This window comes from Accipiter gentilis, chromosome Z (assembly GCF_929443795.1).
Source record: "Accipiter gentilis chromosome Z, bAccGen1.1, whole genome shotgun sequence".
NCBI lineage: Eukaryota > Metazoa > Chordata > Aves > Accipitriformes > Accipitridae > Astur > Astur gentilis.
Window position 1 is genome coordinate 25,607,303 of NC_064919.1, and position 27,339 is coordinate 25,634,641.

The following is a 27,339-nucleotide window of genomic DNA, read 5'->3' on the forward strand; positions in this document are numbered from 1 at the left end:
CCCTGCCCCCACTCCCCAGTTCCTGTACTAGATGGGACGTCCCATGGTATGGAATACACCGTTGGCCAGTTTGGGTCAGCAGCCCTGGCGGTGTCCTGTGCCAACTTCTTGTGCCCTGGCTGGGCATGAGAAGCTGAACAATCCTTGACTATAGTCTAAACACTACTGAGCAACAACTGAAAACATCAGTGTTATCAACATCCTTTGCATACTGAACTCAAAACACAGCACTGTACCAGCTACTAGGAAGACAAGTAACTCTATCCCAGCTGAAACCAGGACAGTATCCACCCCTTATTCTATACCATTGATGTCATGCTCAGTCCCCATACCTTTAGTTACATCCTGATCAATCATCATCACCTTTCCACCCCTTTAAGACATATGAACAATGATATATACACATATATATATGTAGACACACACAGAGATATTTCTTTAGTTCATGGGTTATGTTCATAAAATGTTTGTTGAGTTCATTTAGTTTCTGACTCTGGGCTCCATCTGTCATACCAGTCTTTCCAGGCAGGAGGGATGGTGCAAAGTCCTCTCAGTCGGTAGAGCAGAATTGGGCTTCAGTGCGGTGTGACGACCAGATGACATTTGACGCAGCAGGAGGATGGTGTGCACCGTTGGACTGTTGCATGCTGGAGTCAGTTCTGGTTCCATCACTACTGCGCTTTGCTCAGTTTTATCACAGCTTGATCTAAGTAATTCTTACTGTAGTACTATGGATATAGCATATAACAATTATAGTAATGATAACATACAGTAGCAGGGTTATATAGCAGCTAATATCATACAGTTTAATTCTGACTATTTTCACCTAAATCCCCTTGAGGCACACATCGGACTTCCCCATCTTTTCACATCACCCACCAAGTGCACCCAGGCCCCTGAGCAAAAGCAATCCCACGAATGGGTTTACCTTTGCCTGAGGCAGGAGTAACCCAGACTGTTTTCCCTAACATATTTTTCATGTGCACTACAGGGACTTTATCCCCTTCTACAGTATGTAAAAATTCTGATTGGGCAGGGCCACTCCGATTGGCAGATCCTCTGGTGTTGACTAACCAGGTGGCTTTTGCTAAGTGTGTATCCCAATGTTTGAAGGTCCCACCCCCATTGCTCTCAATGTAGTCTTTAACAGTCCATTGTATCGTTCAATTTTCCCAGAGGCTGGTGCATGATAGGGGATATGAAACACCCACTCAATGCCATGCTCTTTGGCCCAGGTGCCTATGAGGTTGTTTCGGAAATGAGTCCGTTGTCTGATTCTGGGGTGCCATGTCGCCACAAAACCTGCTTCTCAAGGCCCAGGATAGTGTTCTGGGGCACAGAATATGTTTCCAGCCATCCGGTGGTTGCTTCCACCATTGTCAGCATATAGCGCTTGCCTTGGCGAGTTTGTGGGAATGTGATATAGTCAATCTGCCAGGCTTCCCCAAATTTATATTTCAGCCATCGCCCTCCATACCACAGGGGCTTTAACCGCTTGGCTTGCTTCATTGCAGCACATGCTTCACATTCATGGATAACCTGCGCGATAGTGTCCATGGTCAGGTCCACCCCTCGATCTCGAGCCCATCTATATGTTGCATCTCTTCCCTGATGGCCTGAAGTATCATTGGCCCACCGAACCATAAATAGTTCACCCTTATGTTGCCAGTTCAGGTCCACCTGAGCCACTTCAATCTTGGCAGCCCAATCCACCTGTGGTTGTTTTGATGTTCTTGAGTGGCCCGACTCTTGGGTACGTGAGCATCTACATGACGTACTTTTACAACAAGATTCTCTAGCTGGGACGCAATATCTTGCCACAGTGCGGCAAGATGGGTTTACCAAATGGGTTTACCTCTGCACTGCCAGTTGCTCTGCTTCCACTGCTGTAGCCACCCCCACAGGGCATTTGCCACCATCCATGAGTCAGTATAGAGACAGAGCACTGGCCACTTTTCTCTTTCAGCAATATCTAATGCTAAGTGGTATGGCTTTCACCTCTGCAAACTGACTTGATTCACCTTCTCCTTCAGCAGTTTCTGCAACCTGTCGTGTAGGACTCCATACAGCAGCCTTCCACCTCCGATGCTTTCCCACAATGCGACAGAACCCATCACTGAACAGGGCACATTGCCTCTCATTTTCTGGCAGTTAATTATACAGCGTGGCCTCTTCAGCACATGCCACCTCCTCCTCTGGTGACATTCCAAAATCTGTGCCTTCTGGCCAGTCCGTGATCACTTCTACAATTCCTGGGCGACTGGGGTTTCCTATGCGAGCCCGTTGTGTGATCAGTGCGATCCACTTACTCCACGTGGCGTCAGTCGCGTGATGTGTAGAGGAAACTTTCCCTTTGAACATCCAGCCCAGCACTGGCAGTCGGGGTGCTAAGAGGAGCTGTGTCTTAGTACCAACCACTTCTGAGGTGGCTTAAACTCCTTCATACACTGCCAATATCTCTTTTTCAGTTGGAGTATAGCGAGCCTCAGATCCTCGATATCCTGGACTCCAAAACCCCAGGAGTCAGCCTCAGATCTCCCCAGGTGCTTTCTGCCAGAGGCTCCAGGTAGGGCCATTCTCTCCAGCTGCAGTATACAGCACATTTTTAAAATCTTGTCCTGTCCGGACTGGTCCAAGGGCTACTGCATGAACAATCTTCCATTTAATTTGTTCGAAGGCTTGTTGTTGTTCAGGGCCCCATTTAAAATCATTCTTCTTCCGCGTCACTTGATAGAGAGGGCTTACAATCAAACTGTAATTTGGAATATGCATTATCCAAAAGCCCACACCACCTAAGAAGGCCTGTGTGTCCTTTTTATTAGTTGGTGGAGACATAGCTGCTATTTTGCTAATCATGTCCATTGGGATCTGATGATGTCCATCTTTCCATTTTATTCCTAAAAACTGGATCTCCCATGTGGGTCCCTTGACCTTACTTTCTTTCATGGCAAAACCAGCTTTCAGAAGGATTTGGATTATTTTCTTCCCTTTCTCAAAGACTTCTTCTGCCGTGTTGCCCCATACGATGATGTTGTCAATGTATTGCAGGTGTTCCGGAGCTTCACCTTTTTCCAGTGCAGTCTGGATTAGTCCATGGTAAATGGTGGGGCTGTGTTTCCACCCCTGGGGCTATCGATTCCAAGTGTACTGGATGCCCCTCCAAGTAAAGGCAAATTGTGGATGACACTCTGCTGCCAAAGGAATTGAGAAAAACGCATTAGCAATGTCAATGGTGGCATACCACTTGGCTGCCTTTGACTCTAGCTCGTATTGAAGTTCTAGCATATCTGGAACGGCAGCCCTCAGCGGTGGCATAACTTCATTCAGGCTGCGATAGTCAACTGTTAGTCTCCACTCCCCATTAGACTTTCGCACTGGCCATATGGGACTATTAAAGGGTGAGCGAGTTTTGCTGATCACTCCTTGGCTCTCCAGTTGGTGAATCAACTTGTGGATGGGAATTAGAGAGTCTCAGCTGGCGCGATATTGCCGCCGGTGCACCACTGTAGCAGCAATTGGCACCTGTTGTTCTTCAACCTTCAGCAACCCCACAGTCGAAGGGTCTTGAGAGACACCAGACAGGGTAGACAACTGTTCAGTGCCCTCCGTCTCCAAGGCAGCTATAGCAAGAGCCCATCGATACCCCTTCAGGTCCTTAAAATACCCCCTCCTGAGATAGTCTATGCCAAGGATACACGGAGCCTCTGGACCAGTCACAATGGGGTGTTTCTGCCATTCATTCCCAGTTCGGCTTACTTCAGCTTCCAATACAGATCCCCCTGTCACACCAGAAATACAAATGGGTTCTGCCTCTTTATAACTTGATGGCATTAGAGTGCACTGTGCGCCGGTGTCTACTAGAGCCTTATACTCCTGTAGGTCTGACGTGCTAGGCCATCGAATCCACACAGTCCAATAGACCCGGTTCTCCCTTTCCTCCACCTGGCTGGAGGCAGGGCCCCTCTAATTCTGGTCAGAGTATCCAGTATTCACTTCTCATAAAATTGGCTCAGAATTCCCTTCAAGAGGATCAGAAATAAGATCAGCCCTTCTACTCTGTTTAGAAATTGGAGCGGCATTTTTCCTCGCAGAATCCCCTTTTGCCATTTTGTGGTGGTTTTTCCTCGCAGCTCACGTACCCGTGCATTTAGGACTGAGGTAGGTTTTCCATCCCATTTCCTCATGTCCTCTCCATGATCACATAGGTAAAACCACAGGGCACCTCGCGGTGTGTACCTTCTATATTCTTTCTCTTGGGCAGAGGAGTGCTCACTCCTAATAGCTGAGACATTTGTCTTTACAGGTGGGGAATAGGACATATCATCTTTGAATTGCTGGAAATCCTCGGACAGCTTCTCCACAGCCAAAATGCAGGCTTGTAGGGAGGAGGAGAGATTTTCTTTGTACTGACGGAGTTGGCGAGCCACTTCATCCACTGTCGGTGCCTCTTCGTCTTTCCAGGTCATTATTGCCAGTGAGTTGGCATAGGACGACGGTGCGCTCCGTACAAACTTCCCACACGGGTCGTGTGCATTGGACTTAGTCTGGATCTTTGGGTAATTGTGGGTTGTCTGGGTCATGATGAATCACCTCTAGCACAGCTTATTCCCTCAGAAATTGGATACCTTTTTCCATGGTGGTCCACTTGCTTGATTGACATATAACATCTTCCTTAAAGGGGTACCTTTCCTTCACAGTTGACAGGAGTCGCCTCTCCAGAGGCTGATGGCTTGTGTCCCTTTTCCAATTGCCTTGTCAATGCCACTTTCCCTGGCAAGTGATCCCAGCTGCTTGGCTTCCCTACCTTCTAATTCCAAGCTATTAGTCCCATTGTCCCAGCATCGGAGGAGCCAGGTGATAATATGCTCACTATATGGCAGCCAAAATCTTTTCGCATACCCTGCAGCTTACTCAAGGATAGGGACCGGGTTATTACCTCTGGTTCTGCCTCTTCCTCTGGTTCCTGTGATGACCCTGGTTCACCTTCATCCTTCACTAAGTGAACTGATTTTTTTTGTATATTTCTTTTTCTGTACGGGGGCAACTGATACTGGTGCAGGTTGGTCCGCTGGTTCAGTTGCAGTATCGCTCGCCGGGTTTTGGATAACTGCAGTGTCTGTCGCCAAGGTTTGGGTAGCTGCTGTGCTCATTGCTGGGGCTGGAGGGGCTGCAGCGCCTGTTGCTGAGGTTTGGGTAGCCACAGTGCTCGTCGCCCGGGCTGGAGGGGCCGCAGCGCCCATTGCCGGGGTTTGGGTAACCGCAGTGCTCATTGTTTTGTTGTTAGGTCCAGAGACCTTCTCTTCCCCTTGAGGGTACTGAGCGGTGTCGAACAGGGCTCGATAGGCATGGGCCAGGCCCCAGCACGTTGCAGTGATCTGTATCTCTCTGGAGCTGCTGGGGTGACAGCATACCTTTTCCAAATATTTTACTAGTTCTTCTGGATTCTTCACTTGTTCAGGGGTGCATTTCCAAAACACAGGAGGTGCCCACTTTTCTAGGTACTTGCCCATGCTACCCCACACACCCTGCCACTCATAATTATCCAGCCTTGGGGCACATCTCTGGGTGATCTTCTTAAATAGTTGTTTAACCTTAAACAAGAGCTGAACCACATTCAGAAGCATGTTAATTCCTAGCAGTGGGACTAGGACCGTGCTGGTCCCAACATCCCAAGAGTATTCAAATTTTTCAAAATTCTCAAACACCATTGTAACTGGACTGAAGGAGAAAGGAGAGGGGAAGAAAGGTACCCCACCCATAGACTGGTTTTCCAAGGAGGAAAGGTAAATGGTGTAAGTATTAATAGTTTCCCACACGTGGCTCCCGGAGTATAAAGGTGACAATGCTGAGTACAAGTACTGGATTAATCCCACAGCCGACGACTTTATCATACCATAAACCAGTGTTATACAAAAATCTCAAAACATAGCACTGTACACAGCTACTAGGAAGACAGTTAACTCTATCCCAGCTGAAACCAGGACACTGTTACTGTCGCTAATGACTCAAACTGCCTCCCCATGATCTGAAGAAGGATAATGGGCAATACAGAACTGGGTTTGGATCTGACTCCAAGTCAAACAAACTAGATGTTTTTCTTCAATACCTTGTTTAGAAATGATACGCTGCACTGCAGTCATTCAGGAAAACTATTTTCCCTCCATCACTATTAACTAAGAGGCAGTTTCTGGTAACTGTGGCATGCAGGAGAATTTAAAGAAAGATTGCATATTTCTTATACTAGAGTGCATTTTCCCCTCTTTAACTGTCTTTCTGCTTTCTACAGTGTTTCTATAGCACCCACAGAACTAGAAAAATCTTGTAGGAAAATCAGGAATAATACATTAAAAGTCTGGGTAAGACTAAATAAATGGCCACACCTTCAAAAGCAGCAATCACTCAGGTGTCTGCAGTGAAATTAGTAAGAACAGTTCAGTGCCCACCATTTTCAAAAAGATGGGTTCATCTTTCAGGAGCTTAATTTCAGTAGACATTTTTTAAAAATAATAGTCTTTGATACTAGAGGTTGTGAAACCTCAGTGCTCCTGAACTAGCAGCTCAAACTTCTCTCTCAAACAGAAGTTTCTGTGTAACTGACTGTGTGAGGCAATGCGACAAACTGAATTATTTTAGCATTTCACAGGCCCTGTCTGGTAAGCAACAGGGAGGGGGCAAAGATAAGATCACTGGCAGCTTGCATAGGAGGCAGTGGCCTGTGGAGGGGGAAAGAGAGCACTGAGGGCACTGATGCATCTGCCCTGCCAAGAACCGGTGAGGCTTCCATTGGATTTCTTTGTTTAGCTAAGGGCACAACATTATAAGAAAGATGTGGGAATCTGGAGGAAGTTCAACAGACAGTAACTGAGTCATAGAAAACACAATTGGGGACAAAAGATTGCAGGGACTGTGAATATACAGTCTTCTGCAGTCCTCCACTGTGTGAAAGTTTGCTATAAAGAAGGAAGTAATCACTTTTTCTGTACCTGCTGGGGACAAGGCAAACAGATTTTGGCCAAATTTGCAGAAAGCTTTTCCTAATACGGAATCTAATTTCCAGGCTGGAGAGCCACTGGAATAGCCTACATAAGAAGATAACAGAGGTGTTTAAGAAACAAAACCCTAAAACCTGGACCCCCAAGGATGGTTGAAGGATACTGCCTGAGCTCAGGTGAACAACCTGTTTGCTCCAGCCCTCCATGACAAACCAGCACAGCTGTAGCTGCCACAACGTTTTAAATACATTGCCTCAGAGCTCACTCTGGCACATTGCTTACTTCCTAATAAGAGCGAAACAAACAGCCATCAAATTCTGAAACTGGGCACTAGCTGCATAACATATAACCCTTTATGTCACAATTCACAAGAGTATTCATATTGTCATCATTCATTTTAGGATTATTTCAGTTTCACCTGTTCCAGTCCTCTTTTGGTGGCCTTGGCACCTCCTACAGTACATGGATGTGCAACACATTCCTTACTCCAGCAGCTGAAGTTCAATGTTGAACTGAGAAGTACATTAGCTGAAAAGGATTTGCTTTTCAGGCTTTCATAAAAAAATCAGCTGAATTAACACTTAGGACAAGAATTTTGGTGCTCTGAATATTTAGGATAACTGTATTTCTTCCTAAAAATTTTTGGCTTCCCTTTATACTCTTGTCATAATGTACACAGAAAAAGCAATGAGAAACAAAATGTACAAAGCACTCACATCCTAAGTGATTTTATAATTTCAGGACAGGTGTTGAATCAAGGCATAGAAGACACATCGTTAGCTCTTGGATCAATCAGAGGTTTTCTGTGTGCATATATGTAGGCTACAGCTACATAGGCTGTAGATATACATACCTCAACTTGTCTGTCACCTGCACAGAGCTGTTAAAACCTCTCTACATTTCAAACAAATATGAAAGCTAAATTTTTTAACAACTGAGGAAATCAGCTAAGGCTTAATCAGCTTCCTATTTAATTTAACAGGTGTATCTCTCCTAGTTTGTCTGGCATCCACACCATGTGTGTCTATATTACCATGGTCAGTCTGTGGCAGAAAACTGAGAGTAAGTATGTCACAGATGCTCTAATCACAAAAAGTCTCAGTATTAACAATACCTAACAAACTAAAGAGCTTCACAGGCACTGATGTGTCCTACCTCCAAAAGAATTGCCCAGTTGCCAGAGTAAGCTAGCAACATACAGGTGGGTCCCAACTAGGACATACCCACGCTAACAATTCCTGCAAAGTTATCTTGAGCAAGGACAGCAAAAGGCAAAAGGACATTTTAAATTAAAATGTTTTAAGTAAAAAGCCTTCCACAGTGGAGTTAAAAAACAGACAACCTTTAATGGCACATCAGTTCACGTTTAGAGAGTGGCAGGAAGCCAGCCAGTATTATAATTGCACCATCATCATTGCTTGAGTAATTTAGTTGTTTATAAAGCTGCAAGTGTGTTCCCTTTGGTGCCTGGTGTTTCACCTAATTCTAAGTGCATACATTGACCACAACATAACTAGCATCCTATGCGCTTTTACAAAAAATCATTTGTCTCTTATCTTGAAGAGAATATTGTAGTCAGTAGATATTGACTTAAAGTAATTCTGTCCAGTGGGAGACAATAAGTCATTGACCACAAAAAAGTGTAAAGGCATTATTACAACTCTGTACAGGAAGGAAACACCAAATTACATTGGAAAAGCTAAAAATGAGCATTAATGCAAACTTCTTTGTTCTTAAATTACTGGGGTTTATCATTACTGCAGCTGAAATCAAGAGACACTAAATGAGCTATTATGACATTGAGGAGCCCTTTTACCAGTTGTCTTCTGATTTCAGAGAATAGAGCATAGTTGGTGTAGTCAAGTCAGAACTATTTTTTTTTTTTTTTTTGCAAGTCCTGAGTGAGGGGACTGTAACTTGCTCACATGAAATAGAGTCCAAAGAACTGCTCTGACCACTGTTCAGAAGACAGAGTCCCACCACATAATGAGACCAGCTCATAAACACATAAAAGATGCTACTCTGCCAAAAGTAAAAGACCACCACTTCAGTGACTGATTAATTCCTTGACTCTTTTTTATGTCCCTTAGCAATACTAATTTCTATAAGCAGAAACAAGAAGGTGTGCCTGAAGCGTGGGAAGACTTCAAGAAATTTTGTCCGTAAGAGGTATTAATTCCCGCATCTCTTAAAAAGGTAAGTTCTTTAGAACAAGTAATTAATATTGTTGTTAATGCATGCTCCATAAAAGAAGATAGTATCAGCTTGACTCTATATTTCAGAGGAAATTATATGAAATCTGAAATGAACGTGAGTCAAGAGACTGTCAGCCATAAGTGGTATTTTTAGACAATGTTTGGTGCACTTAATAATAAGATGAATGAAGAAACAGGAGAGTTTGTGGTAAAGATGCCAAAGTACAGACAAGGAGAATGTATGGATTGACATCATCATTTGAAGCTGAAAAAAGACAGAAGAGTAACAAAATCTATTCTTATCAATCTGCAGGTGTTCTGACTAAAATGAAGTTAAAGTAGAGTTGATGGGTTTTGCTGAAATTAATATTTGGAAAAGTGATACGTTAGTGATTCAGCTGAAAGGCAATAGATATGAATAAAATCTGAGTGGAAAATAACAACTTCAAAAAAAGTTAGCCCATAAAAGACATATCAGAGTTCACTGTGCTGCAAAACCTATTACTGCCTGTAACAATAAAGAGGTTAATTGTTAGAAGCAAAGCCGGATAAACAAAGTGACCAAGAATCTGATGAAATACACCATGTGATAGAAAAGAAAATCAAAGTTAACAGTACCAAGAAATTACATTTCAGTGAAGAACCATGAAGGAACAGAGGACAAAAGGAAGAGGCAAGAGAAAAATATAAATGAACCAATCTTAAGAAGAATCATCCTTTCTCTAAAAAGGAAGAACTATAAAGGAAATTGAAGAGGTAATAATCAAAGGGGTTCACAAAGTGAGGCCACTGGCTACTTATCTAATAAAATCTTTGACCAGCATAAGTTTTACTGATTATTAATAAAAATGTGTTAAAAACGCAATTAGTTTAACAAAGAATTTGCCTATATAAATGAGATGAGTCTATTTTTTTTCCAGGAAAACTGCATCAGTTTTTGTGGTGTCAATTCATTCTACGTTCCCTACTGGTCACTGCATTTAAACTCTTATGCACTGTGATCTTTGATTCATATTAAAATATTTGATTCCTTTTATTTGAGCTCAAATCCAGTCCCATTTATCTGAAAGTATCTAGAGGGTTAATTCCATCAACTCTGCCCCTAGCTTTCTCCTGTTAAATGAAGAACTGAAATGGAGAGAAGCTATCTGACTATAAATCTGCCTTTTAAAAGTATCCACATAAGGTTTATTACTTTATTCTGTGTGCACAATAGGATGTCATCCAAAAACCTAATAAAACCAAATTTCATTATGTCTTTCCATCACTGAAACTCCTCATATAAAAAGATGTGTCTATGATCTGAACTATGGTTCTGCAACACTCTTCATAAGAAGACGAGGTGAGAAAGAAGATGCAAGATAGGGATGAAAACTGACCTACTGACGTTTGCCTGCCTCTTTGCTCCCAGTCCTGAAATTTCCTATCCACAAGTATAGTGGAAACACAGTCCTTTAAAGACTGTTCAAATGTTAGAGTGATCACTCTGCTGCAGATTTGAACAGCTGTGCTGATTTGGGGTGAGGACTAGTGTGACGGCAGCCTGCTCTCAGTATCGTGGCTGCATGAGAAAAACAGATGTGTGCTGCTGGGCACACCTCTGCTGGGGCACTCAGAGCCATACCAGAGGGTCATCCCTTGGGACTCTGCCAAAACGCTGCTGGTTTAAATGCACTTTAACCATGCATTTCTGTTTTAAACATGCAGGAGGGAAAGAGGAGGGCCAAGTAAATGTCAAAGTCGTATGTGCCAGCAGCACTGGGCTGGAGATGAAGCATCTAGAAAGAACGAGAATATCAGTTAATTTAGACCTACTGCAGTTCTCCCTTTGTTTTGGTCAGTTTATCCATTGGTCTGTCTTAACTTCAAAAGCTCTTTGTCACTGCTCACTTACTGAGTTGGCAAAACCCATCATGCAAACTGGCAATAAATATTCAAATTTACACAAACTTCTCCAATTCATTGTAGAGTTATATTTGTTGTGTTTGGGATGGTGGAATATTATATGTCAGGGTATGACCTACAATGTGATTTATGGAGTCTGGGAAACAGATTTCTTTTTTAAAATACAACCCAAACAAACCTGATTTCAGCTGTATTAACTCAGATTTGTAACCAATACTTTTGTTTGAATTTATCTCCTTTTCGGTAACACAACTGAAAAATTGTCATGATGAAAGCTCATTTTAGCAATAACATGGATGATTTGACAGAAATATTAAATATGGTGAAGTGAATAATTTTATTACCCAGAACTTTTATGTTTGAGTGGCATGAAACCAGGAGCACATCAACAATGCTAATAGGATTCTAGAAAACTAATCGGATCTGGGGTATTTATAAAATCATCTTCATGATAAGGGCAATGTGTATGTGACAGTACTTACTCATCTGCCGTACAAATACTATCCAAAAGAAGAACAGGCATCTGGGATGGCAGAAAACTAGAGCAATAAAAGAGTTGATATAAAAAGTACTGGCATATTACCAGAATTAGCAGTAACAGTAACAGCAATGAAGATGTTTACAGTAAGGAGAGCAGATGCATTTGTGTAACAGATCTAGTCATATCATTTGCTGACAGCTAATTTGAAAGAGGCATGAGAGTAACTCCTCCAGAGTACAAAAGTTGCTTTGCTGCCTGTGTATGGAAGATGGTTTACAAAGCCACGTAGCTGTGCACCAAGCACATAAGGTCCTCCAAACCCCTGGGGTGGTTCCTGACCACACTGGGGTCCTGCTTGCCTACACACTCTCTGTACAGGGACTTGTCTTGAGGACAACCATAGGGTGGATCTCAAGACAGGGTCACATTTCTCCCTCCACAACTGACACAACCCCACTGCTCAGCTGGAGATTTTCCAGGGTCATTTTGCTTTCTCCTGGGACAGAAGTCATGCAAGCACAGAGGAAAGAGTGCACAAGGCCTCTCTGTAAGTCAGGACATTTCCTTCATGCATGATAAAAAGATGTATGGGTTGAGAAGATTAAGCATGAGAGGGAAAGTCTGCCCTAAGACAAAAAGCTAAATTTACCCTCACTAAAACTCAGAGGGCACCATTGTAGAGCACAATGCAAGTGTTAATCCTTCAGCCCAGCTGAAAGAGAAGAAAAGGGACAGCTAATGCTTAATTGGAGTGACTAGTGCAGAACATCTTGGCTGCATACTTCTATGAAATTACTTTTGGTTTAAGGTTGAAGAGTAAAGTAATACTCCTACTGCTAGCTTAACAGCTGAAAATAGCTTTCTGTGGTTTTTGTTTCATTAGTTGTTTTTTTCCAAATCACAGATCAGAGAGGACTGTATTGCCAAAGTTTCCAGTTCTGTTGTATATGGAGAAAAGGAGGATGCCAAATTCAGACCTCCATAGTATTAGTGCTCATTCGTAGCATCACAAGGAGGCACCATGATTCCAGTAAGTGAGTAAATAGCTTTGCTTCCTGTCAGGCAATGCCAGACAGCTCGTCCTAGCCAAACTACTGGATTAAGCATGCAATTTTGGGGAAAGATCAGTCTGAGAGCTCAAATCCCATAATCACTGCTGAGTACAGATTACAGAAAGTTCAAAATGTTGTAATATTAAATCCTAGTTCCATCAAATAATGCAATTCCCCATCCTGGATCCCATGTAGTCTTTTACCTTCAGTTCTTCTACCACACAAATGGTTGCTGGTCAGGAACCAACCATTTTGCTGGCACATTTGTGTTTTCCCTTTGCAAACTCTTCTCATCAAAGACTTCTGTAAAGTATCCAGCCTTCCTGAAAACCACCCAATCTGAAACCACGAGGATATATAAAGGGCTATGTGAAAGGTAAGGTGTCTTGTGCAGCGTCCTTTCTAGCTCAGGACTGGGCACTTCCTAGTTTTATAACTGGCAGCACGTTTCTCCTGATTGCTTTGGCTGAGTATTGAGAGAGTATGGACCTTTCTTCTGTCGAACTAAAGATGTTACAGGAAGAGCTGCTTTTGTTGTTATTGTTCAGAAATAGTTTATCTCAAGGTTGTAGCTATGATCATGGTACAAAAAAAAAGTATGGTTTTGTTTTCTCAAGTCAACGTTACTTTCAGACTGAGTCTTTGATGCATATGGGTGTAACAGCCCTCAAAAATGCTAAACTTTAATTACAGAAGAATGAAATCAAATAACCTGTCCTTACATGAGTGGGAAATCACCAACACCAGTCAATTAATTGATATTCTCAAGCCAGTATCAAATGCTTTTTGTATCTTCTCTTGCTCTAAGAAACCAAATCCCTACCAGTAAAATATCACCCCAACACTATTAAGAGAATTATTTCACTTTATCCATATGGACCTATACCACAAGCATGTGCAGCCTTATGAGCAATACCTTCAGAACTCAATAGTTGACTTGCAGAACCTTTGTTACAAAATCAGAGGTTTTATAAATACATTTATAAATACCAAACACCATTTCTTTCTTGCTACTCTTCTTACTAAATTTTTATCTGATATAATACTATCCTCCCGGCATGCTGATTGCCATCTACCATATTTCATGATGACCTGTCAATGCAATTTTGCAGTTTTTCCTGCCTTTTGTCTGCTCTAGCACATGCTGATGCTATACACCTGCTGAGCACCTTCTTTCAATAGTGTGTGCTCTTCAGAATTTACTGACGATTTCCTCCATTTTCAACTCATGCATCCTTTCAAACAAAACCTCTTGATAATCACATTTCCAAACACATTTTCAAGCCAATTCCTGCAGGTATTTACTCATGTAAATAAACCATATAGTGATGAAATAATTCCAGTAATTACTAACATAAGGATTATATGCAGAGAAGAAATTCGGACTGTAACATCCTTGGGGAAGTTACTGAGCAAGCTGCATACAGGTAACTTACCTGTCAAATAGTTCTCCACCTGTGACCAATTCCAGAACAAGACTGATTTCTGTAGGGGTCTCAAATATCTCCTTCAGTTTTATCTGGTAAAAGATAACAAAAAGAACTAATTTTGCTTATTTGTCTTCTTGTTGAGCATATCACAGGGCCAACAGCAGGAAACAGGCAATAGTCAATAAAGCAGAGGATGGTACCAACTGAAGTTGGTGCACCATCTACCTTGCAGCTGAGCAAGTCATGGTGCGTGTTCTCTCCCCCACACTTTTTTGCTAGCTATATAACTTTTGTATTCTCTCTCTCTCTCTCTCTCTTTTTTTTTTGTTATTTTCATGCTTCTTCTTATACCTCAGCAACCTCTATGTAACACAGGAATTTAAGAAGCTGCTTTCATTAGTGCTTGTCATCACCCGTCTGCCAATCTTTCAGAGTAACTGAATGTAAGACCTTGCCCACTCTCCAAGGATTGACAACACCAACTTCCCCTTTCATTTGCAGAACTTCTTTTGCATAGTTTTTCACTCAACTCTGGCAGTACATCAATAATTTATTTTAAAGTGTAAGTATAGTTCAACTGTCTTCCATAACGAGCTGCTAAGGCGCTCATGAGAAGAACCCAAAGCTTTAATCCAGGACTCTCCCAAGTCTGTATAGGTGAACCACAACAGCCATCTCTCAGGAACAGAAAGAATTTTAAAAAACTAAAGAAACAAATGTGAGTGACAGAAAAAGACTAAACTTACAATGTTTGGATGCGAAAGGCGAAGAAGAACTCCAATTTCTGTGCGGACAATTTTCTTGTCTACCTGGTTAAAAGTGGGGAGGGAAAAAGTGAAAAATTTATTTCTGTGTTCACCATAGAAATTTATAGCTGCATCACAGGAAAATATGTATGAACAGCATTTCTAGATCTCCTAGGAGAATAAGTTGATGTGAGACACACAAGTCAAATATACTGTAAGGAATCATTTTCCTTTAACTTGAGGCATACTATAACAGAAAAACATCTGCAACTAGCAAAATGATTACAAATGTACATGTAAGTCACACAAGAAGTAGAATATAGGAAAGACATCTAAAAAAGGTGCTAAAATTCCTACTTTTACTCAAGTTCTGCCCTTATCTATTGCTACTTATGTTGGTTCAGTTTGTGCCAGGATAGCTTCCTTTTGACACAATGTTCAGCAGCTGTACTGGAAAAAGGTTTCTGCACATAGGATGTGCACATCAAAGCAGTGTAACATACTGTTTAGAACAAAAAAGTGATGCAAAGGTCAAACACCCCTAGCCACAGACAAGCTACAGAGTTTAACTTCAACTTGCTTCAGATACATAACAGAATGGTCTATTAATGCAAAAGACTTATCTGTTTGGTTAAACCTCTGAGAAGATTAGCCCTTCCCTTTCCTTCCCTTCTCAAATTGCAGTCTTTAACAATCCAGGCACAACCTATGTCCTGATGGGGGACACCTGTCATTTCTCACAAGAAATGCAGACCTAGGGAGTATTTCACTGTAGAAAAACAACTGCAGCTCTCTCAGAACTTGAATGCTTAAGCAAGCAAGAAAGGAAAATGCTCATAATGAAATTATCCATGCTTTAATGTTGCTAAGGTAATTAATACATTTAAGAAGAAACTATCTGGTTTGCAAATATTCTCACAAACCCTAGAGAAATCCTATACTGATGACAATTATAAACATATTTCTCCTGCAGCACTCTTCATCTCAGGGGTTACAAAATGAATGAGAGTCAGCAAGTTAAGTTACTACCTGTTTCCAAACTGATGACACCAATGACTTCAACCAGAAGATTTTGAGGGGGGTTGTGTAGATTATTTCAGGGGAGGCTTTTCATCAAACACATTTCGGTTTTGGTTTTTTTACATCATATGGGAAATGAACAGTCATAATACATAAACCTTTCAAAGGGACATAAAACTACCTTCAAATTCTTAGTGAGGAAGACACATCCTTAAAAAACAATTCCCCTTTTCAATCACCTGAAAGAAGAGATGTACTCAGTATTTTGTTTTTTTCCAGCAACAACAAAATCCAAGTATCAGTCACATTCAAAACTACAGGATAGGCAGAATTTGATTCTCCCCTTGTGCCAATCAGGAATGATTCTAGGTTAGTAATGCCACAGTGCTCTGACAGTGGTGTAAATGAATGGAGATCTAGAGCCCTTAGGGACTTCTTGAAATTCATTAACATTTGACCTCGTTTACTGGCTCTGCCAGAAAGCAAAATGAAAGAAAGGAAAAACTACTTTGTACCAATTCCGTGTATGCAAGAAGCAGCAGAAAGAAAAAATCAAAGAGGAATGACATATTCCATTACCTGGACACCTAATTGGAGGTAAAGAACACAGTCAATAAGTAAATCTTCACAGGTAAATGCCTGCTCTGGGATCAAACACAGGACACTTTAAGCTCTGTGACCATCACAGGCTTTATAAACTTCATTGCCTTCTCCTCTGAATGCAAGTGTTTCTTTGCTCTTGCCTGCTACATACTGAGCAGCAGGTTTGAAGAATGGATTCCTGCGCAGTTTTCCTAAAATGCTGCGAACACCAGCCTGTGGTCTTACTTGGTTTCAACGTCCCCTTGGCATCAGTGTTGCTATTCAACTCTGGGTTACTTTTGTGAGTACAAGTGCACAGTCAGGGGCTCGAAAGCTCACTGCTGGGTAGCAAGGGGCTGTTGATGATTCAGCGAGTAATACACACTTGCACTGTTTTCATATGCTTTGCACCTCAGACAGGATCAGAAAAATTAATGTACAATATTGCATGGACAGTCATTTCCCCAGAAGAGGTGTTTAGACAGAGCAATTTACCTTATCCAAAAGTACCACTACAAATTGAACAATCTAGAGTTTGTTTTCTGCATTTTTGAAAATGTTTGCACGTCAAGTGTGCCTGGCAACAAACATAGAAGAAGCTGTGCAAACTCTAAAGATGCTTCCTTTTGTCACTGAGTAGTTACAACTGAGAAACTATAAAGGCTTCCTCTCCTCTTGCAGGTGGCAACCAATGAAGTAAAAAAGTGAACTGAGACTCAGTTTCAGGTCCTTGCTTTCCTAGATGTTTACTCTGCAACCCTAGGTGAGTCCCTCTGTGATCCAGTTCCTGACCTGACACAAAACAGTAGACTTTCATAATACTTCCTCAGGCGGTGGTACGAGGAAAAGGTACCTAAAAATTCAAAATGCTAACAAGCAATGGCAAATATGCCACAGTAGTGTTAAATATATATAAGCATCCTGGAAAATGGCTATCAGGATAGATTTTACAACAAAAGAGTGCATGTATAAGTGATACGAATTGTTCCAGAGTAAAAGCAGCAGCATATGTAGTCATGGCATTTTATTACAAACAACCTATTTTATCACTTTTATTTTCTTACCTTCCCCTACACTAAGTATAGAGCTGTATCAACACTTATCTTCTTTCAGCTCCTTCCAACAAAATGTACCTACTTATATCAGGGCCAAACTTGGCCTATTTTTAGTTTGGGCAGGAGCTTCAGCAATTTAACTACTTATATTCCTGACAGATTTTGTTCGATAGGATGACAGGCATTTCACACCATAGTGTATGTTACTAGAGTAACAAATTTTAAAACTCAGATAATTTAATGAAAATATCCTATTACTACAAATGTTTGGGCGAATTAAGTGTGTTTGGCTAGATCAAGTACAGTGGTCTGATTTGTGTAGATATAATAACTGACAAAAATGAGGCTGCAAAACTGTTTATTTTTGTCTCCTCCTCTTTGGATGCAATTTAAATATGCAGTACAACATGTAACAATTTATCTGAGCTTTGCTTAAACTAACATTTCTCACAGGAGTGTCAGTGAGGCCTTTGTGGAGTATATCTCAGTCAAGAATAATAAGGTCAGTAGAACCGGTCTGTTTGTGAAGAGAAAAAACAATCAAATGTTAACTTTCAGATGTTTCCTGGTTCCCCTAGTTTAGCGATTATCCTTATACAAGCTTCCTTTAATCTTTGCTTTTAATCTCTGCTAAATGTATTAGAGTATGCTTTTGGTCAAACATTTCGTTAGTATAAACTGATTTCTACTTAAGAGATTACTTTTCCCTGTGTGAAAAACTTACACTACTTCTGTACCAGGTCATGCGAATGACTGGTTGGGTGATTTGAACAGCGGTCCGATTTTACTGAGCTGTATTTTCTGTTTGTAAACTTTAAATCACAAACAATCAAGAGGCATTTGCAGTGATAGGCCTATGAAGCAGCATTCTGCTGTGGTACATCCGCATCAATTTGAGAAGTCATTTGACAAGTAATCCTGAAATGGTTATTTATCAGTTCTTCACCACTGACCCTTGGCTTGAAGACTTCGCTGCCCATAGACCAAAAAAATCAAAGAAAGTTGCTAGATGGCCTGTAATTACTAAACCCCACATCTATATGTTTCCACAGCTCACCTTTGGAGACATCCACATGAAGCTGTAAAATGAATGTAGCAAATCTACAAGAACTGCTTGTAGGTGCAATACAGTCCTGCTTTGTGCTGTGGCTTGCGGTGCTCCAGAGTACACTTCTTTAGTAAGCAAACCAGGAGCTGTGACTGTAGCACAGGTAAGCATCTGCATGCTGGCTTTAATCTAATTAGATAAAGTACCTGCAGCAGCAAAGATCCAACGACCTGAACTTGGGAGCAAGTGGCAGCCCAAGAACGCCATGTGCTGAACTGAAATGTCTATCTGTACTGCAGCCAGATGCATGGCTTTGTGGTGTTACCCAAGATCACTCACTAGAAAAATGGTGTCATACTGTGTGCACTCAAAACTGCAATCATATGTCCTGTTTACAGACAGACATAGGATTAACAGCATTAACAAAGTATTTCACACAACCAAGGCCCAGGAAATTAGAACAGCATTTGCAAGGGTGGGTGAATGAAATTATTCATCCCCTTAATTTATATTAAAGCATTTACATAAAGCATTAAAGCTAATAATTCCTGCATTATTCCTAGTATTTTGTCTCTCCAGTTATTTCACTTCTCTAGAATTAGGCATTTATCTATTTTATAGATACAAACTACAAACACTGTGACTTTGAAATTTGATAATGGTCATGCAGTGAAGTAGCTCTAGGTCTATAATCAGCCTATTTCTGATTTATAAATTTCAGACTATTTTGACAAGGGAAGGGGCTGGAAAAATTCTTAATGAAAGCTGAGATTCTTCCATGTTTCCACACGCTGAGATGGTGAGGTGGAGTGATGCTACAAACCCCTGAGATGTAAAAGTGTTGCTTCTATCTGAATTAAATTAAACAAGATAAAGTGGACTGTCACTGTAAACAGATTCATCCAGCTGCTGCCTTGCAGTATGGTACGCCATCCTGAAAACAGGTGGCCAACAGATGTTCAGACCCCTCAAACTTAGCAGAGAGCAAGAAGCAGAGCACATTCCTCATCTTGCAAGTCCAGTCTCTGCTGCCATTCTTTCCCAGGGCGCTGTGGACATGCAGGGGCACATCTGGCCAGGTGTGACCACCATGCAGGTTGGGTGACAACAGTGTGCCTGAGCAAGCAGTGTGAACCAGCCAATGCAAACGGCTCTCAAGGAGCTTCACAGCACTGCCCATCTCAGGGAGGCTGTTCATCTCAGCTCTGTGGAGCTCCTTAGTTAATATCCCACTTACTGACTCACATGAACACCTCTAATTTGAGCAATGAATGCTTTATCAAACCAGTAGGTCAGGCTTTGAGCATGTATTTTTCTGCCCTTACAAGGAGCATGCTGCAAATCATTATTGGCTTGCCACCACACTCCATGAAATGTGCCTCCAAGAAACAATTTTTATGTTCGTCTCAGCTAAAGTAACTGCTCTGCAGCCTAACCATTTCTGTATTTTATGGAGTCAATTGCTAATTACCATTTATAACTTTCCCATTATTTTGTCTTACAGTTAAGATGAAATATTAAAACCTATACAGACATAGACTACCCACAAGCAGAGCTGCCAATTCCCTGTTAGTCTGAAAGATCTGTTCCCAATTGTCACAATTACACACAGGGCTGCTGGGTTACCCAGGTTCTCTTGAAAGGTTTAAAGAAAAAAAGAAATGAGCTTGAATTTAAATAAATCTTCACAAGAAGAAGATTCAAAGTACATATTTTCTATACAGTTTTAGGTTTTGTTTTAATTTCAGAATGTCCTGGGTAACAGGAATACCAGTTTCTGCCCAGCTCATACATAAAATATCTTCTCAGAAAGTCTTTCAGTCAAGACTTCAAGATTAAAACACTCTAAAGAAGACTTCTGATTGTGCTTTTTCATCTGTATAAAGCTGGGTACTACCACTGAAATCATGCATCTGAGCCGGTCTATGTATCAATGCAAGATACAGATGTCAGTCTTCACCATAAGTGATAAAGTTTGGGGATATGAAAAGTGGTGTGACAGAAAAATCCCAGAACAAATGAAAATAGATGCTTTATATGCGACCCAGTCTATCTCTCTGAGTTACTCTGGTGTAATTCAGTAACCAGCATGGCAGTGGACAGCAGGTAAAAGCAGAATTTTAAAAAGCTGACCCTTCTGAATGAAAGGATTCTTCTTTGTTCCAACTAGGGCATTTATTTAACAGCTGCTTCAGGTGATTTGATTCTTTGCATGACCTTTTTTTTTTGAATGAAACTAAGAGTTTCTCAAGTAAAGAATTCCTCCGATGTTTTAGGGGCTGTTTTTACTGGGACACTGCTTGACCTTCTCAGCAAGGTCAGCAGCTCTCTCTTTGTATGGGAGTAACCTTTGTAGTCCTAATGGACTAATATTATCTTTTTTTTTAAAAAAAAAAGGTTCAAAATTATCTTTTTTGTATTTTAAGATTGGCAGACTATTCTGGCTCTATCTCCATTCAAGCTGAACATGAGGTCCCTGAAGAACACATCAAACAATACAATGAAGCACAGCTGTAATTGCACAGCCCTGCAGTATCTTCCATAAACTCAGCAGGGAGTTTTCACTCTGTATGTTACTGAGAATTTTTATTTTGAGCATCCATAAGTAAACTTGTATTATTAATGCAAAGAAAATAAACCATTCATTATTAGAGCAATTGTTTTCTGTGCACATGTCCACACTTCCAATTTGCAGCTATAATCCTTCAATTGATGCATGTTCTTCAGACTGAACAAGGTTGCATGGAACTACTGCAAGTTACATCAATGTGCTTGCATTTGTCCTGTTAGGTGCCCAAAAGTCTGCTTGTACATGTAAACCTGCTGGCTGCAAATACTGATTAACTGATCTTGTACAAGCATATGCTTTCAAAAAATGAAAGAGAAATGCACTATCTGCATACGATAGTACTGTTAATCTGTTAAATGTAAATTGTTCCATCAAAAAAGCAACATTTCTGTATCTCATAAAGCACAGTACATTTGCAGACAAACCATCAGATGGATAGAGATGATTTGTGGGATTGTATAGACTTCAGCACAGTAAATCACATGCTGACATACCAGATTAACAGGCCCTGCGTCTTGTAATATACGATTTCAATGGTAAAGCTGACCACATGTAGGTAATATTCCCCAAAGACACACAAGCCTTTGTGAATGGGTTCTATTGCTCACCCACATGAACTTGGTGGCATCACCAAACAGTGAAGGATGGGTCCAGAAGCACTTACAGCTAGCACAGCACTGGTCATTTGCAATAATACATTTTATGGCTGAGTTCAAAACAAGTTATACATTCATTAGAACAGGCCTTATTATATGCTGTGGTCTAACTGTCTGACTAATTTTGTTGTTATTTCTGTTCCTGACTCATTTATGCACAGATTTCTGTAAATATGTTTGATAATTGTTGAACCGTTTATGCCAACAAATTTCAGGCTATTAGGTATTCATGAACTGCTCTTTTCAGCTATTCCCTATTTATAGTGTGTTAGTGCCATTGCCACTGTTCCCAAAGCTGGGTGGAGGAGGACACTTTTAAGATGCAAGAACAATGTGTAAATCAAAAGGTAACTAGGGTGGGTTTTTTTAGTTCAAAATAGTCACATTTATAGGATTTAGAAAATTGCACTTGGCATTTTCTTGCCCATTCCTGCTTTTCACCTATACAGTTACAAATCCAAAACTTTCCTCTCTTCTCAATGAAAATTATTAATTCAGCTTTTATTCTAAGTGATGTAACCAGTTTCAGACATCTGGCATTCTGTGAAAGACTTCACATTCACACCATCCTTCTGAATAAATAAATTGCCATGTAACAGTAGTTCCTTAGAAATTGAGAGATGTTAGGTGATAGGACATTTCCTATCATCCTGTACAACATTTTGTCTTAAAGCTACTTGAATTTCTTAGGAGACCTCAGGTGCATGATAAAGATCTGGAATATGTCATGTGTACTCATCTTATTAGCCAAGTGCAAAGCTCGCTGCAATTTAAGAAATTGCCCTTAGATAGTAAGCTAGCATACCCGTCCCTCTCTGAATCAACTCACACTTACAGATCCATGCGAACCTTCAACTGTTACCCAATGAAGGTTTGATGCATCAGGGCTACCATTAATATTGTAATCTCCATCATAGATATCAAATTATCCCATGTGATCAATGTCCTAGTTTTGGCTGGGATAGAGTTAATTTTCTTCATAGTAACTTGTAGGGGGCTATGTTTTGGATTTGTAATGAAAACATTGTTGATAACACAGGGATGTTTTAGCTATGGCTGAACAGTGCGTATGCAGCATCAGGGCCTTTCCTGCTTCTCATGCTGCCCCAGGCTGGGGGGCAGCACAAGAAGTTGGGAGGGGACACAGCCGTGACAGCTGACCCCAACTGACCAAAGGGATTTCCCACACCATATGACGTACATGATCAGCATATAAAGCTTCAGGAAGAAGGAAGGGGTTGACATTCAGAGCGATGGTGTTTGTCTTCCCAAGTAACCCTTAGGTGTGATGGAGCCCTGCTTTCCTGGAGATGGCTGAACACCTGCCTGCCGATGGGAAGGGCTGAATGAATTCCTTGTTTTGCTTCACTTGTGCATTTAACTATTAAACTGTCTTTATCTCAGCCCACAAGTTTTCTCACTGTCACCCTTCCAATTCCTCCCCCATTTCACTGGGGGCACTGAGTGAGCAGCTGCACAAGGCTGAGCTACTGGCTGGGGTTAAATCACGACAATAAACTATAAGCTGTACCATTCAATTTTGTAAGCAGCAACATAGATGATGATTGGGAAAGGCCTAGTTGTGAGTCTAATGATCAAATTAGACTATTGTGTTCAAAATATTTCAAGTGGGATGAAATTATGACAATGTCAGGTGCAGATGAAGTCTTGCATGTTTTCTCTGATGACCCACCCTGAATTTCTGACCTGCTGCTTAAATGACACCTGCGCTAGGAGATTTATAATCTCCTGATGCTAAACAATTTTTCTGGTAGGTCAGCCCCGAACACTGATAATAAGGGGTCCTGAAGTCACTTCAGTGTTGCTTGATAGTACATAGAACCTGTAACTCTACACTTAGAAGAACCACATAAATGACTCCATGCCCCAAAACTGCCTAAAATTTAGAGGTCACATACTTCATAATCTGAATAACACAGCAAACCAGTAGATCCTCAAAGGAAAGCAGGGAAAGAACCCCTTGCAGGAACTCTTCAGGGACTGAAAATGGACAGTTGGAAAAGGATATAGAGAAGCATGTAGAGATGGTGAGATGGTTAAGAGAGGTAGGCAGACATGTGAAAGCAAGGCCTTATAACTAATTTAGAGAGCTCGCTTCATAGATTAGAAACTGTGAGCTGACTTTCTTAGCACTATGTGTCAACAAATAACATTAGAATTTAGAGGACTGGTTTTGTCCCTACATGTCTCCAATCCCTATGGAGGATGTCTCAACTACATTAATGACAGCACGTTAACGCCTCCTCTGCCAGGATCTATGAGCTGTGCTGGAAAAAAAAAGGCAAGTGACAGAGCAGGCTGAGAGCAGCATGAACACACAGTGACTTCCCTCTCCAACAGATCACCCTAACCTGTGAATTCTGTGCCTAAGATCCATAGGGTGCCTTCCATATTTGATCCTGTGTTCCCTGATGCTTCATACAATTTAGGAGTAAATGGAAGAGATGCTGAAAGGAGGCAATTGTAAGCTATGTAAACTTGAACCAGAACAGGTGAGTATTTGAGTTTCAGGACACTCATCTATGCCTCCCTTTATGGCCACTGAATTCATGTGCAGATTTGGCAAATCACACAGAAGCAGACCTAAAAACTACCTCTGATGCATGAAGTGTGATTTGGGGTGCAATTTCTGTACTTAAAAAAACCTGCAACTTCTGAGGACCCTGGAGGTTCTTATGTTACCGCAGGTAAAATCGGTGGCAACTTCAGCTTTTGGTAAGGTCTAGCTACTCAGTGCTAAGAAACTATCCGGGACCTTCAACCTAAGTTTTTTGAGGTCCTTACTACAACTGCAATACTCTGACCATACATTCATAAACTTTGGGATGAACAAGCTCTGTATGAAGCTCAGTGGTAATAAAGCTGTCTCTCTTTAAATCACATTTCACATATCCACTACATAGGAGGAAGAAGACCTGTCTTATAACACACAAGTTCTTAGGTGACATAACACACATGTAAAAGGCAACATTATAGTGTGTGTCTGCTATAGGCCACCTGATCAAGAAGAACAAGTGGATGGGGCACTCTACAGACAGATAGAAGCAGCATCACATTTGCACGACCTGGTCCTCATGGGGAACTTCAAGCATCCTGTTATGTGCTGGAGGGACAACAGAGCAGGACACAAGCAAACCAGGAGGTATCTGGAGCACATTCATAGTAACTTCCTCCTCCAAGTGAATGAGGAGCCAGTCAGGAGACATGCTTTGCTGGACCTCATACTTGCCAACAAGCTGGGATTCACTGGGGATGTGAAGATCAAAGGCAGCCTTTGTTGCAGTGACCATGAGATGCTGGATTCCAGGATCCTGAGGGCAGGGAGGAGAGTGAAAAGCAAGATGACAACCCTGGACTTCAAAATCTCCTTAGAAAAGTCACATGGGATAAGGTCCTAGAAGGAAGTGGGGGTCTAGAAAGCTGATAATATTCAAGGATCATCTCCTCCAATCTCAAGAGCAGACCATCCCAGCAAGTAGGAAGTCAGGCAAAAGTGCCAGGAGCCCTGTGTAGATAAACAAGGAGCTCCTGGACAAATTCAAACACAAAAAGGAAGCATACAGAGTGTGGAAGCAAGGATGGGTAACCTGGAAGGAATACAGAAACATTGTCTGAGCATCCAGGGATGAATTTAGGAAAGCTAAAGCCCAAATGGAATTGAATATGGCAAGGGATGTCAAAGGCAAGAAGGGCTTCTATAAGCAGACAGGTGACAAAAGGGTAGGGCCTGCTGCTGAATGAGGCAAGGGACCTGGTGACAGAGGACATAGAAAAGGCTGAGGTACTGAATGCCTTCTTCACCTCAGTCTTTACTAGGGAGACCAGCTTTTAGGAATCCCAGGCTCCAGAGACCAGGGCAAAGGCTGGAGCAAGGAAGATGTACCCGTCATGGAAGAAGATCAGGTCAGGGAAGACTCAATCAAATTGAACATACATAAGTTCATGGGCCCTGATGGGATGCACCCACAAGTGCTGAGGGAGCTGGCAGATGTCACTGTGAGGCCACTCTCAATAATCTGTGGTCAGTCATGGTGACTGGGAGGAGTACCCAAAGACTGGAGGAAAGCAAATGTCTTCAAGAAGGAGTAGCCAGGGAACTGCAGGCAGGTCCACCTCCCCTCAGTCTCTGGGAGGGTGATGGAGCAGCTAATCCTGGAAACCATTTCCAGGCACATGAAGGACAAGTCAGGCATCAGGAGTATTCACCAAGGGCAAGTCATGCTTGACCAACTTGAGAAACTTCTACGATGAAATGACTGGGTTCACAGCTGAGGGGAGAGCAGTGGATATTGTCTAGCTGGACTTCAGTAAGGTCTTTGACACTGTCTCCCATAAGATCCCCATAGACAGCTGCAAGTATGGGCTGGATAAGCAGACAGTAAGGTGGCTGAACAACCAGGCCCAGAGGGTCGTGATCAGTGGCATGAATTCTAGTTGGAGGTCAGTAACAAGGGGTGTACCACAGGGGTCAATACTGGGTCCAATCCTGTTTAACGTCTTCATTAAGTAGCTGGATGATGGGGCAGAGTGCACTCTCAGCCAGTCTGCAGATAACACTAAACTGCGAGGGGGGGCAGATACACCAGAGGGACCTGGACAGGTTGGAGAAATGGTCTGACAGGAACCTCATGAAATTCAACAAGGAGAAGTGCAAAGTCCTGTACCTGGGGAGGAACAACCCCAGGCACCAGTACATGCTGGGGGCTGCCCAGCTGGAAAGCAGCTTGGCAGAAGGGGGATCCTTGTGGACACCAAGGTTTGAGCATGCACCAGTAATTGTGTCCTTGTGGCAAAGAAGGCTAATTTTATCCTGGGCTACCTTAAAAGAAGTGTTGCCAGCAGGTCGAGGGTGATGATCTGTCCCCTCTGCTCAGCACTGGTGAGGCCACACCTGGAGTGCTGTGTCCAGTGCTGGGCTCCCCAGTACGAGAGAGACATGGACACACTGGAGAGAATCCCACGAAAGGCCACCAAGATGATGAAGGGACTGGAGTGTCCCTCCTATGAGGAAAGGCTGAGTCACCTGGATCTGTTTAGCCTGGAGAAGAGAAGGCAAATTTTACCTGTGAAGTAAAGTGTATGCAGGAGGTAGTTATTAATGTGTTATGAAGTGTGGTAGTAATTGCCTGGACACAAATACTTTACAGATCTAGCTCCTAGCCTCAGTACCTCATGTGCCCCTCATCCATATGGAAATGCTAACATGTTTTCTCACTGCGGTGTTGCAGTTGTAACACGGTAATGGTGCAAAAAGAATAACTGAAATTAGTTATAATGGTGAAATGAATCATTTTCCTGGTGTTCTGATTAACAGGTATTTGGCTTCTCAGTTGTAGAAATTAGGGCCCTCATTTGCAGGAATTAGAACTTTTCCCACAAATTCTTGAAAGCCACATCACAGAGTTCTTTTGACTTTGTATTTTCTCATATTATTACATTCAAATCCTATACCTACTATGTTTGTCACTCAATCTAGAAACCTACAATTATTATGATGCTATTTCTTCTTGTAGCACTATTCTTTTATCAGTGTATAAAGAGCTAAAATCTATATGAGTGCTATGTATCTTGCAGACAGAATCCAAAT

The 27,339-nt window shown here is 41.7% G+C and overlaps 1 protein-coding gene across 1 annotated transcript in view; it reads right to left on the bottom strand.

The window, feature by feature from the left end:
* Positions 1-27,339, bottom strand: part of CAMK4 (calcium/calmodulin dependent protein kinase IV) — a 178,243-nt gene that overhangs the window by 69,121 nt on the left and 81,783 nt on the right. Inside the window, exons 3-4 of the mRNA XM_049794867.1 lie at positions 14,802-14,864; positions 14,062-14,144 (exon numbers count right to left, since the gene is read on the bottom strand). Of these exons, the coding sequence (XP_049650824.1) occupies positions 14,062-14,144; positions 14,802-14,864 (146 nt within the window). The remainder of the gene's footprint in view (positions 1-14,061; positions 14,145-14,801; positions 14,865-27,339) is intronic.